Raw genomic sequence first — 13,042 nt, forward strand, 5'->3', positions numbered from 1 at the left:
ACAGTCTTACTATGTACAGCGAAGTCCACTTCTAACACTTTTTGTCAGGACTGGGTGTCTGGAACCATTGGGCTGAGTTCCCTCAGTTGAGCCAGGAGCTAGCAGGTTCAAACTTGAGGCCAGTTAATGAGCCCAGCTGGGCTGCAGCAGGATCGTCTGATTGGCTGAAAGGAGCCCATTATCCTTCATGTAAGTTCAGCACCAGGAGCAGGTCGCTGGCTGCTCAACATCAGCATCTGCAACTATGATTAAGGCTGCGAGTCTGTCACAGAGGCCACAGATGTCATGGATTCCATGACTTTCCTTGACCTCCATGATTACTGCACCAGCCGCTGCTGGGGCAGTCTAGGGCCACTGCGCCCCCCCAGCAGCAGCAGAGTTTTGGTGTGGGAGGGGGCAGGGAATTGGGGCACGGAGTGGGGTGAGGCGGGCTCTGGGCAACGCTTCCCTGTGGGTCTCCCTGGAAGCGGCGACATCCCTCTCGCTCAGCTGCTAGGTGGAGGTGTGGCCAGGCAGCGCACGCTGCCTCCGCCCAGAGCACTGGCTTCACAACTCCCATTCGTCGGGAACCGCAGCCAATGGGAGCTGTGGGGATAGTGCCTGCAGGCAGAGGCAGCGCGCAGTGCTGCCTAACCACACCTCTACCTAGCAGCTGAGCGAGAGGGATGTCGCTGCTTCTGGGGAGACGCCCAGGTAAGCGCCGCCCAGAGCCCGTCTCACTGCATCCCGTGCCCCAATCCCCTGCCCCCTCCCACACCCAAACTCTGTTGCTGCTGCGGGGGAGGCACTGAGCCAGGTAGGGAGACTGCTGGCCCCGACAACCCCCTCCTCCAGCAGCAGCGGGGTCCCAGGCCACCTGCCGCTGCCCGCTCCCCCAGCATCCAGGTCGCCCTCTCCCAACACCCCCCTCCAATTTTTAGTCAGGGGTATATAGTAATATGTCATGGACAGGTCATGGGCCGTGAATTTTTGTTTACTGCCTATGACCTGTCTGTGACTTTTACTAAATATAACCATGAGTAAAACGTAGCCTTAACTATGATGGCTCATGTGTCTGCCTTGTACCCAGCCTTGCTCCTGATTTGTTCCTGTCCGGTTCGAGTCTGCTCTAGCCCTGTTCCAGCCCTGCTCCATTGCCCAGCTTCTGACTCTGACCCTTGGCTCTGGTTATTGACTCCTGGCTCTGGCTCTGTCCCTTGGCTTAATTCCTGGTTCCAGCTTTGGTCCATGGCTCTGGCTCCCGGCTCCTGAACCCAGCTCTGTCCAGTAGGTCAGACTGCCCAAGTCCTGGTCCTGACACTGGATAGCTTTTGTAGAGTAGACAAGGCCTAAGAATGGCAGTGAAAGAGAATAATAATTACTTGCATGTAATTAAAGTATTTGTCTCTTCTGATCTGGAAAAATTTAGGATGGGAAGGGAAAAAAGTGTTGCAAGTGAGGTGAGGATGAAGGTGCAATATTTAGTATGTGGAATTTGGCATGGTGCCTCGTTTAAAAGCAATGCTATAAGTCTCTTATGTTCATGGTTCAAATTCACACTTTTTTTTTTTTTTTAAAGAATAGAACCCAGTATTATTTGATTATCCACAATGGTTACCATTTGATCAAACTGAGGAAAAGCCATTTTAAGAAGCAAAGCTGTTGGTTGTACTATCTAACACACATATATATATATATATAATAATTGAAAAAGTAAACACTTTTCTAATGCTTCAGCACAGACCCAGGGTTTGACCCACGCCCTCAAAACTGCAGACTTAATGGAAAATGACTTAGTAAGTGCTCCTGTCTCTAGCACCCAGACACCCAGCTCCCAGTGGGATCCAAACCTTTTATACAGGGTAAACTCATAAATTGTCCGCCCTCTATGACACTGATAGAGAGATATGCATAGCTGTTTGCTCCCTCAGCTATTAATTAGTTACTCTGTATTAATTAATAAGCAAAAGTGATTTTATTAAATATAAAAAGTAGGATTTAAGTGGTTCCAATTAATAACAGACAGAACAAAGTAAGTTACCAAGCAAAATAAAACAAAACACACAAGTCTAAGCCTAATACATTAAGATACTGATTACAGATAAAATATCACCCTCAGAGATGTTACAATAAGCTTCTTCCACAGACTGGACTCCTTCCTAGTATGGGCCCAATCCTTTCCCCTGCTACAGTTCTTGTTAGCTCCAGCTCAGGTGGTAACTAGGGGATTTCTCATGACTGGAACCTCCTTTGATCTGTTCCACCCCCTTATATAGCTTTGACACAAGGTGGGAATCTTTTGTCTCTCTGGGTCCCCACCTCTCCTTCTAAATGGAAAAGCACCAGGTTTAAGATGGATTCCAGTACCAAGTGACATGGTCACATGTCCTGTGAAACCCCAAGCCTTCATTCTTCCTGGCCTCACTCCCAGGAAGGCTTGCAAGTAAACAGAGCCATTTACAACCAGTTGTCCTAGTTGATGGGAGCCATCAAGATTCCAAACCACCATTAATGGCCCACACTGCATAATTACAACTATATATATATGAGTTATATTTCATATTTCTAGTTTCAGATACAAGAATGATACATTTATACAAATAGGATGAACACACTCAGTAGATTATAAGCTTTGTAATAATACCTTACAAGAGACCTTTTGCATGAAGCATATTCCAGTTACATTATATTCACACTCATTAGCATATTTTCATAAAATCGTATGGAGTGCAACGTCACAGTAATTTTCTTGTTTTGTGTTTTATGTGTGCTCCATGTGTTCAGCCACAAATGACACAACGGAAGAGGAAGATGATGAGGAAGGTGAAGTCCAGGGATTTCTCTTTGGCAAATTAAAGTGAGTTGACTTCATTTACAATTAAACTTCTTCGTTTGTAAAATAGCTGTTTTTTGAGCTTAAAACAAAAGTTCAGACATATGATATGAAAGTCTGTCGTGGCAATGAGTTGACTCAACATTGGCTAATTTTTGTGTGTTTGTGTACTTCACTGTTTAACAGTATTTTTCAGTTATTCTTTGAGTGCTTGCTCATGTCGATTCCATTGTAGGTGTGCACACACCCACATGCGCGGCTGGTGGAGACTTTTGCCTTAGCAATACCCATAGGGCTAGCTGTGGTGCCCTCTGGAGTGCCGTGCTCATGGCACGGTATATCAGGTGCCGCTGGCACTGCGCCCTCTCAGTTCCTTCTTACCACCCGTGGTGGTCAGTTGGAGCGACTCTGTCCCTTGCTTTGCAAGTGGTCAGCAGTTTTTTGTCTAGTTTAGCCTTGCGGTTTACCTGTAAATAGTTTAAATCGTTGTTAATTAGTGGTTAAGTACCCGTTAAGTGTTTAGTTTGATAATGTCCTAGCAGGGACTTTGCCCCCGGGAGGACATGCCCCGCTCTCTGGGTTTCAAGCCCTGCTCATCGTGTAACAGACCTATGCCTGTTAGTGAACTGCACGAGAGTTGTCTCAGTGCCTCGGGGAAACCCATATAAAGGAGTGTTGTCATCCAGAAATTTCATCCTCGGGGACACAGAGAGCGCAACATGCGCCTCAGGGCACTCCTGATGCAGGCTGCCTTGCGCCTAGCTCCAGAGATGGAACAGCCCGATCCAGCACCCAGCTCTTCAACTTCAGTGCATAGCACACCTCCAGCACCAGGGTCCTCCCGGCACCAATCCCCGCCGCCGGTACCGAAGAAAAGGACTAAGAAGGCGGCATCGGCCAAGCCTGACCAAGGAGCTTTGGGCAAAGGACCCTGCTCGGGCCTCACGCCCACTAAAGGATCCGCTAAAGAACTCAGCTGTGGGGAGTTCTTCTCCCCATAAATACCCCCCACCGACTCCAGGGAGCGGTAAGGGGCCTAGGCCAATGTCTCAGCCGACCCCCTCCGAGGGCCCGGTGCCAAGAGAACTGAAAGCGCCTCCACCGCATCCGATACCGCGTGCGGCAAAGGAACCAGCTATGGCTTCCCGTGAGAGCAAGCCCACTGGCAAGGCCTCGCACAAGTTAGGAGAGCGCCAATGGTCTCCGGAGCCAAGACAGAGCCGTAGGTCGCCATGTTCTTGGTCTGCGTGCCAGCCCAGGTCTCCAGCTTGTCATTACAAGCCGTTGGCACCGTGCTCCCGACCCCCCTCGTCATGCTGAGGCTTGCCCAGGTGTCGTCAATATCCCCAGCACCGGTCCTCATCCCACCGTCGGTCGCCGTTGCCAAGACCTCAAGGGCGCTCCCCGGCTCGATGCCGCCTCCCCTACCCCAGCACTGGTCGGACTGTTCCCGGCACCAGTCTCCGGCGGTGATGGTGAGCCCTCAGACTCAAGCCTCCACAACCCTGCCCTGGTCGCCGGAGGTGGACAACTTCTCAGGCTCGGAGGCACAATTAAGCCCCTCGCCCAGACAACGTGATTGAGCTCTGGAGGGCGCGTGACAGACAGACCGCCAGCGATGCCCCGGTACCTGCGGCACTCGCGTCCGTGTAGGACGTCCCAGAGACCGCCTTGGGTGAGGAGCCGGTTACCCACCCTAAGGCCGCCCTCCCCGGTGGGTGAGTACACCTCTGGACCTTCCCCGGTTGTCCAATCATCCTCCTCCTCCCCAGATGAGGCGGTGGCAGGGCCTTCTAGAGCTAGCCCACTGGACGATTTGCATGAGCATCAGGCATTGTTCCACATGGTGGCGACTAACTTGGGCCTCAAGCCTGAGGAAATGAAGGAACAGACGGAACCATTATTTAATGTGCTCTCTGCGTCCGCCTCAACCCGGGTCACTCTCCCAGTACACGAAAGGGTCTTGAACATTGCCAAAACCATCTGGCAAACCCCGTCCTCCATCCCCCCCCACCTCAAAAAGGGTTGAAAAGAAGTACTTTGTTCCCGCGAAAGAGTTCAAATACATATACACTTATGTGCCACCGGGTTTGTTGGTTGTGTCGGCGGCCGACAAACCGGCCCAACAGTTCTACCCTTAAGAACAAAGAGGCAAAGAGACTGGATTTGTTCGGTCGAAAGATTTATTCTATATCCTGCCTCCAGTTTTGGGTGGCGAACCACCAGGCCCTCCTTGGCCGCTATAATTTTAACTTGTGGAACTCTCTCTGCAAGTTTAAGGACTCCATGTCCCAGGAGGCGGCCCAGGAGTTCACGACCCTGGTGGACGAAGGGACCACTGGCCTGTCCCAGGAGATTCAGGCCTCGATTCAGGACCTTCCATTTGACAGGGTCGGCCTGTTCTCTGACCGAAAGGATATGAGGGTGACCCTCTGCTCCTTGGGGATGCATACACCGCAGTCATCCAGGCAGCCGTTCTGGCCTCCTTTGCCACCTAGGCAGTGGCAGCCTCGGCAGGGGCCTATGAGAAAGAGGGACACTGAGTTTAACCACCACAGCCCTTAGTCGTCCTGATCTCCTGCGCAGGCTGGCCCGGCGAAACACCACAGGGACCAGAAGTGTTCATTTTGAGGGTGCGCTCGGGAGCGATGCACCAGCCAACTGCCCAGATCCGTCCTGCCCCTTCCTCGACTGCCTGTTCCCTTATCGTTTGGCCTGGTCATGGGTTAGCTTAGACCGTTGGGTCCTGGACATAGTGGCTCGAGGCTACACCCTGCAATTTGTGGCCTCCCCTCCTTCCCGCCCCCCACTTCCCCGTCCTTCTTCAGGGACCCTTCTCACAAGCAGCTCCTTGTTCAGGAGGTCGAGAACCTCCTACGTCTGGGGACCGTGGAGGAGGTTCCTCGGGATATGCAAGGAAGAGGATTCTATTCCCGCTACTTCCTAATCCTGAGGGCAAAAGAGCTCAGACCCATCCTGGACCTTCAGGGCCTCAAGAAGTCTCTCGTGAAGTTGAAGTTCTGCATGGTATCCCTGGCCTCCACCATCACTTCCCTGGATCTGGGGCGCTGGTACGCTGCTTTCAATTTAAAAGATGCTTACTTTCATGTCTCTATCTTCCTGGGGCACAGACAGTTCCTGCGCTTTATATGGCAGGGTGCAACTTCCAGTTTATAGCGCTGCCCTTTGGCCTGTCCTCGGCCCCCAGGGTATTCACGAAGTGCGTGGCGCCGGTGGTGGCTTACCTGAGGCGTCGAGGGGTTCAGATTTTCCCGTATCTTGACGATTGGCTCATCAAGGGCAAGTCTCCGGAGCACGTCCAGAGGAGCCTCGACCCGGTGTGCTCCACCTGCAGCGATCTGGTCTCATAATAAACACTGAAAAATCCACGCTAACGCTGGTTCAATGTATAGAGTTCACTGGTGCGGTTCTCGACTCCATGCGCACTAGGGCCTTCCTGCCGGAAGCACGCTTTCAAGCCATGTTGGACTTGATCAGCCACATCCAAAACCAACCGCTCACCATGGCCCACACTTCCCTGCGACTGTTGGGCCACATGGCCACGTGCATCTATGTGGTAAGCCATGCCCGGCTTTATCTGAGGCCCCTGCAAGTGTGACTGGCCGCGGTGTACATTCTCAGCAGGCACCCCCTGGACCCAGCGTTCACGGTGCCAAGCCAAGTCCTCTTGTCTCTGGACTGGTGGCGGGATCCAAAGTTGCTGCTGCAGGAAGTCCCTTTCGCAAGCCCCTCGACCTCGCTCACCTTGGTCTCGGACGCGTCAGACCTGGGCTGAGGAGCCCATCTGGGCGAGCTCAACACCCAGGGCCGTTGGCTGCAACACGACCAGGCCCTTCGAATCAATGTCAGGGAGCTCAGAGCGGTTTGCCGGGCATGCCAAGCTTTCTTGCCCCACCTGAAAGGCAGGGGGTGCAAGTCCTGACAGACAATACTGCCACGATGTACTACATCAACAGGCAGAACGAAGCCAGGTCTTCGGCCCTTTGTCAGGAAGCTCTCAGCCTCTGGGACTTTTCTGTGCGGTACGACATTCATTTGGTGGTCACCCATCCTAAGAAGCCCAGTCCGAGGGTCCCTAGAAGGCGCCCCTGCAAAGGAGGGGGTAACTCTCAGGAACTACAGGCTTGAGTTCCCTCAGCTGAGCCTGGAGCTAGCCAGCTCAGTCTTCAGGCTGGTTAATAACCCTAGCTGGGCTGAGGCAGAATCACCTGATTGGCTGGCCTGCCCAGTTGGTTGCCAAGGAGCCAACAGTTCTTCATTTAATAGCAGCAGCAGTGGCAGGTTGCCAGCTGCTCAATGCTTATGCAACGGTGATCTCTCCTGTGCCTGCCTTGTTCCCAGCATCATTCCTAGCCTTGCTCCTGCCTCATTCCCACACTTGCTCCACACCTGCTCCTTCCTTGTTCCCATCCATCTCCTGTCTGCTCCAGCCTTGCTCCCTTGCCTGGCTTCTGACTCTGGCTCTGATCTTTGACTTGTCTCCCGGTTCTGACCCTTGACTCTGACTCCTGGTTCTTTTTATTGGCTCTAACCACTAGGCTGGTCTCCCACTCTGACACTAGGTCAGACTGCTTGTGTCCCCCATCCATGATGCCTATCCCCACATTTTTTTAGTTTCTATTCTATTTTTCTCATAAACATGTCTCTCAATTTGAACTACAAATATAAGATCAAATCGCTTCTTGGCCTGACTTGTTAACTACTGCTAGACTCCCAACTTCTGTCCCATTTCATCTCCCTGTGAAATTTTGGGAAAATATAAGTTAACAGCATTGCATAGCCCAACTGCACGTTATGGCCATATGAGCCATTCTGTAGATGATATTCATTCATGTTTGAGGACTGAGAGTTGGTATTTCTCTGAAGATATCCATTTTAATAGATTCCTGTTCTCAGGTCAATGGATCTGTGCTGAGTCTTGGCAGAAACTCTTATACCTCAAAGTTGCAATCTGTTGGTCCCAGTAAGTGATTGAGGGAGTCTTATCCTGCTCTGCTATTGTACTGGGGCTGCCGTAATCTTCCATTGGTCGATTCATTTGCTGATGTGGTCAGTAAAGATACTCCCCTGAAACACTGATGTGCTAATCAGCAGTGCTCCTCCTGGCTTTGTATGATTATGATGGGGGTGTTCACCCCACACCAGCAGTAGAAGGGGTTAATGAGGCTGAGGGAGAGGCCAGTTAACCAGATAGGCCACAGGTGAGGCGAATTAGCTCACCTAAGTAAATCCTGAATAATGATAGAATCCAGTTAGGAAGGAATAGGTGGGGCTAGGGTAAAGCCAGGAAGCTGGTAGTAGAAGGGGGGCTGCAGTGAGGGAGCCTGTAGCCACTTTCTGGACAGTAGAGAAGAAAAGAAGAGAAAGTAGGTGGAGAGGGTGTAGGAAAAGGCTCAGGGAAAAGGTGGCAAGGTTTAAGATTGTTCAGACCTTGGCTGCTGGTTAGAGGGCCCCTGAGCTGGAACCCGGAGTAGAGGGTGGGCCCGGGTTACCCATCAGCCACTGGGGAACTGGTATGGATTGGAAAGTGGGGGAAAGACTGTCTTCTTTTAAGAAGAGACTCTTTGATACCTCGGAATGGGGGAGAACACACAGTGACCTGGCCGGAGGGCCCAGCCATAAAGATACAGCACCTTGAGTCACAGAGAGTAAGAGAGAGCAGCGGCTGGGTATGCAGTGAGCAGTAGAAAGGGGTGACAGACGAGAGGAGAGCTAATCCCTAGATGCGGCCACAAGGAGGCACCTTAGTGGTGAGTGGCCTTCAAGACAGTGGTGTATCTTGGCATTGTCTTCTGCTTATATAGTATCCTTTTGTTCTCCAGTGTCATTCCTCATTTATTTTTTTAGCAAAGTGTAATCTTGTTTATAATGATTCTCAGTGCGGTCTCAATCTTATAAATGTTCAGAGCTGCTGATGTTGTCTACACCCATGGAGTTCTGAGCCCCATGGTTTGCTGTCTTGCTCAGGGTAGTGTGACAGACCCAGACCAGTGGGGTACAGGAGTCTGGTAGAGGGCAAATATACTGGTCACTGGATGAGTAGTTTCCTGTTCCCTGAGTGACCAGAGAAGGGGCTGCACTAGAGTAATCAGGAACCTGCTAGAACCAGTTAAGGCAGGCAGGCTAATTAGGACACCTGGAGCCAATTAAGAAGAAGCTGCTAGAATCAATTAAGGCAGGCTAATCAGGGCACCTGGGTTTTAAAAGGAGCTCACTTCAGTTTGTGGTGCGAGTGTGAGGAGCTGGGAGCAAGAGGCGCAAGGAGCTGAGAGTGAGAGGGTGTGCTGCTGGAGGACTGAGGAGCACAAGCGTTATCAGACACCAGGAGGAAGGTCCTGTAGTGAGAATAAGGAAGGTGTTTGGAGGAGGCCATGGGGAAGTAACCCAGGGAGTTGTAGCTGTCATGCAGCTGTTACAGGAGGCACTCTAGACAGTTGCAGTCCACAGGGCCCTGGGCTGGAACCCAGAGTAGAGGGCCCGCCCGGGTTCCCCCCAAACCTCCCAATTGACCTGGACTGTGGGTTCTTCCAGAGGGGAAGGTCTCTGGGCTGTTCCCCAACCCACATGGTGAATCTCTGAGGCAAGAAAATCCACCAATAAGCGCAGGACCCACCAACAAAAAGGAGGAACTTTGTCACAGTAGTCAGATTGTTACACCAGTGCATGTGGAAGACCCTGGATCGGACCTGTTTGTATCCAACCAGAACAAGAAATGCCACAGATTCTGCTCTCTGTTGGGCACGTTTCTGATCCTATGGTCACCCTCCAATGCCTTGGAAACTGAGAATCCTCAGGAAGATCAGGCAAGATGCAGCCCTAATGATAATGATATCCTCATCATGGCCCAAGCTGGTTTGGTTCTCTGACCTTCTTAACCTGTGTAGTGGAAAAATTGCTAAGGCTTAAATTTGGTTGGCTCGGGCCTGAACTTTGGTTCAGACCTGAGCATTCGTCAAGTTAACTGGAAGAAGGGGGTTTTGGAGAAAGGGGATTTTTGAAGGCAGGGTGAAGGAAAAGTACAAAAGCAGAACTATCTATAATCACAAGGCTTGTGATTCATAACTGCCCACTGTTAGTTTTAGGGAAAGCTTGTAACCGCAAAGCGCAAACTGAGAATAACAGGAAAGCTTGCTATGCTATAGTCCCTTTTATGGAAAATGTATTCCAAATATGGCAATAATGTTGATAAGAAAGTATGTATTACTAATTGTGGTTTTTTGCTATATAAGCCATTCAAAAATCTGTATTCACGGGGAAAACTGCCAGTTCACTGGTACTCCCCGTTGCATGCTCGAGAATAAAGGGGCCTCAGGCGATTCTGATCCAAACACAACGCATGGTCTTTTTTTTCCCACGACAATTTGGGGTCTCGTCCTGGATCCACAGAAGACTCTCCCAGACCGGAGGACCGTGGGCAATCTCCCACCAGACCCAGGGCCCATCTGAAAGATAAGAGACCTTTTGAAATCTCTATCATGGGTTTCTGGTGGAGGATCTGCCCGTAGGCTCAGGGTTGAGTGAGTGGTATGCTGGATCTGAACCTTTTGCTGACAGACACGCCTGACGACCTTCTGTTTTGTCTTCTTCTGTTTACTTTGTTTTGTCTGATTCTGGTTCTGGTTCCCCGGGAAGAGCCACTAGGTGGCTATGTTGGTTGCGGATAGACCTCAGTTTTTGTGTGCCAGTGTGAAAGTGAAGGTCACTAGACCGGTGTGAGTGAGGGTCGCAGGAAGACGCCCCGAGTCCTCTGCGAAGTCCTGAGGGGCTCGTGACCAGAGGTGCCTCGAACGCAAGCCCTCCGGCCCCGCCTTAGTGGGTCATAGAGGACCCTGACCAGGATAAGGACCTTCTGCATGGCATGACTGGCGAGGGGCCTGTGCAGGTCTAGGAGTGTGTGACCCCATCCCTTACCATCTGTGAATGGTCTGGCTTCCTCACCCTCTTTCCCTCTGGTTCCCCTCCTCCGCCAGTAAAAGGCGGCCCGAAGAGCCACTGACTAGGCCAAAAAACCCCACCAAAAGCAACAGAGCAAGGGCCGCTGTTCTCTTTGAGACTAGCCGACACTCTTTGCTGGACGGGGGTGAAGGCAGTTGTGGATGCACCTAAACAAACCTTTCTTGTATGAAAGACCTGTGTGAACGTGTCGGGTCCTGGGGCGGTGGGCTCAACGGGAGCGCCACCCCGTCAGGAAAGTCAGGATACTGGAAGGCCGAAGGCTCTAAAGTGATCTTCGTCTCACCGGGAAAGCTGTAAACAAGGGGGGCGGTGTGGGATCACTGTCTCGCCAAAAGGGCACACCTGGTTCTGTTTCAGTTTGTTTTGTCTGTCTGTGTCTGTTTGTGTATATATTATCTATATGTTATGGGGGCCGGTGGGTCGAAGGGAATGATCATCCCACCAAAACGCACACCCGCGTTCTATATGTATACCAGTTATAGTCCTTTTACTTGTAAGTTCCTAAATAAATGGAATTGGTATACCAGGGATGACCCAGAACTACAGTTTCCCCTGGAGGGGAGCTTTGACCTTGATAGGATCGTGCACCTGAGAGGTGCACTTGTGGCTAATAAAGTTGGTCAAGGCCAGTTCGATGCCTATTTCGATTGGTACGGGGAAACTGAAAAACAGCGCCATGAATCTCAGGTGAGGAGTCTTAGAGACTCCCAAGAAAAACTTAAAACCCAATTAAAGGAGACAAAAGAAAAATTGACAATAGGCCACGGTCCCGCTGGTCAGCAAGCCCCCCTCTACCCTTCTATGCCCCAACTACCCTGTAGGGCTGCCCCTTCTGCCCCGTCCACGGATCTCATAGATCTTTTTGTAGAAAGCCGACAATGGCCTCTCCCTCCACCACCCGCTGAAAGGGCTGCAGAGGAGGCTGGCCGACTAGGGGAACGGCCCCCGGATTATCCAGCTGATCCTGAGGCCGCCCGGGAGTCCCGACCCCAGCCCTCTCCTACAGCCTCAGCTGTGTCGGCCCCAACCCAGACCTCGCTATTCCAAGGGTCAACATCCACACCCTCGCCATCTTCTTCCTTGACTGCAGGTTCCCCAGAGGTTCGGTCAGTCCCCATTGATGATTGGTCTAGGCAGGCGGAAGCGTTAATAGCAGAGTTAACTGAATGCTCAGATTCAGAGTTAAGAGAGTTGTCTGACCATTTTGAAATTATAAAGGAACTCATAAAGTCACCCGAGTTTAAAAATTCGCCACCAGCGAAACACACTAGATTTCAGGGGACCCTTAAGAGGATACAGGAGGCTTTAAAAAACCCCGGAGGAGAACCTTCTTCTTCCCCTTCGCCAGCTCCCAGGGGTAGGCCACCAGGGCGAAGGAACTACGGTGATTGTACATGCACAAATCCTTCGGATTTGTATAACCTAGTCGATAAATTTCCCAAAATAAGAGAAGATCCCGTTAAATTTCAGGAGCAACTAAAGATGGTTATCCAGTGTTATAATCTCACCAGGGCAGACATAAACCAACTCCTGAGAGCAATGTCTTTATTACCCAGAGAAACATTAAACCGCCTTTTCCACGAGGCTGGTTGGCCTACAGATCCCGATGTTGGCATGAATCTCAGTCCAACCGATTTAGATACACATCGTAACAATCTGATAAATGCAGTCCTCGCTGTATGCCCACCAAAAACGGACTGGACCAAAATTAATGGCTGTAGACAGAATAAAGGGGAAAATTCTGCTGATTATATGCAGCATATCAAAGAAGTGTTTGAAAGGCATTTGGTATAAAGAATGCAGAAAAAAATGCCGAACAAGCAATGGTAGCTGCCTTTGTTCAAGGACTCCTTCCAAAACTAGGGGACCAACTAAAAGTGAACACGGTAGACTGGGAGGGAAAGACCTTGACCGAGATTTTGGCGGTAGCCCAACATTATTACCGCCAATTAGAGAAAAAGAAGGATGATACTGAGACCAAGTTAATGGTCCTCCAGATTCACAATATACAAGAAACCTATAATGGCCGTAAGCGGCGGGGAAGAGGAGGAAAATCTAACCAAGGTCCCACCCGAACTCCTTTCCAAAACTTAAGTAGTACAGCATGCCAATATTGTAAACAGGAAGGACACTGGAAATATGCATGCCCCAATCGTATTAATCAACCTGTTTACCCCGCTGCTCCACCGCCAGCCCCCTTTCCCCAAAAGTGCTAGGATAGCCAGGAGACCGGTAACATCATTGCTTCACTTG

At 50.9% G+C, this 13,042-nt stretch overlaps 1 protein-coding gene across 1 annotated transcript in view; it reads left to right on the plus strand.

Moving 5' to 3' along the window:
* Positions 1-13,042, plus strand: part of UGGT2 (UDP-glucose glycoprotein glucosyltransferase 2) — a 267,640-nt gene that overhangs the window by 30,756 nt on the left and 223,842 nt on the right. Inside the window, exon 7 of the mRNA XM_065407070.1 lies at positions 2,764-2,836. Coding sequence (XP_065263142.1) covers positions 2,764-2,836 — 73 coding nt within the window. The remainder of the gene's footprint in view (positions 1-2,763; positions 2,837-13,042) is intronic.

The sequence above is a fragment of the Emys orbicularis genome, chromosome 1, assembly GCF_028017835.1.
Source record: "Emys orbicularis isolate rEmyOrb1 chromosome 1, rEmyOrb1.hap1, whole genome shotgun sequence".
Lineage (NCBI taxonomy): Eukaryota > Metazoa > Chordata > Testudines > Emydidae > Emys > Emys orbicularis.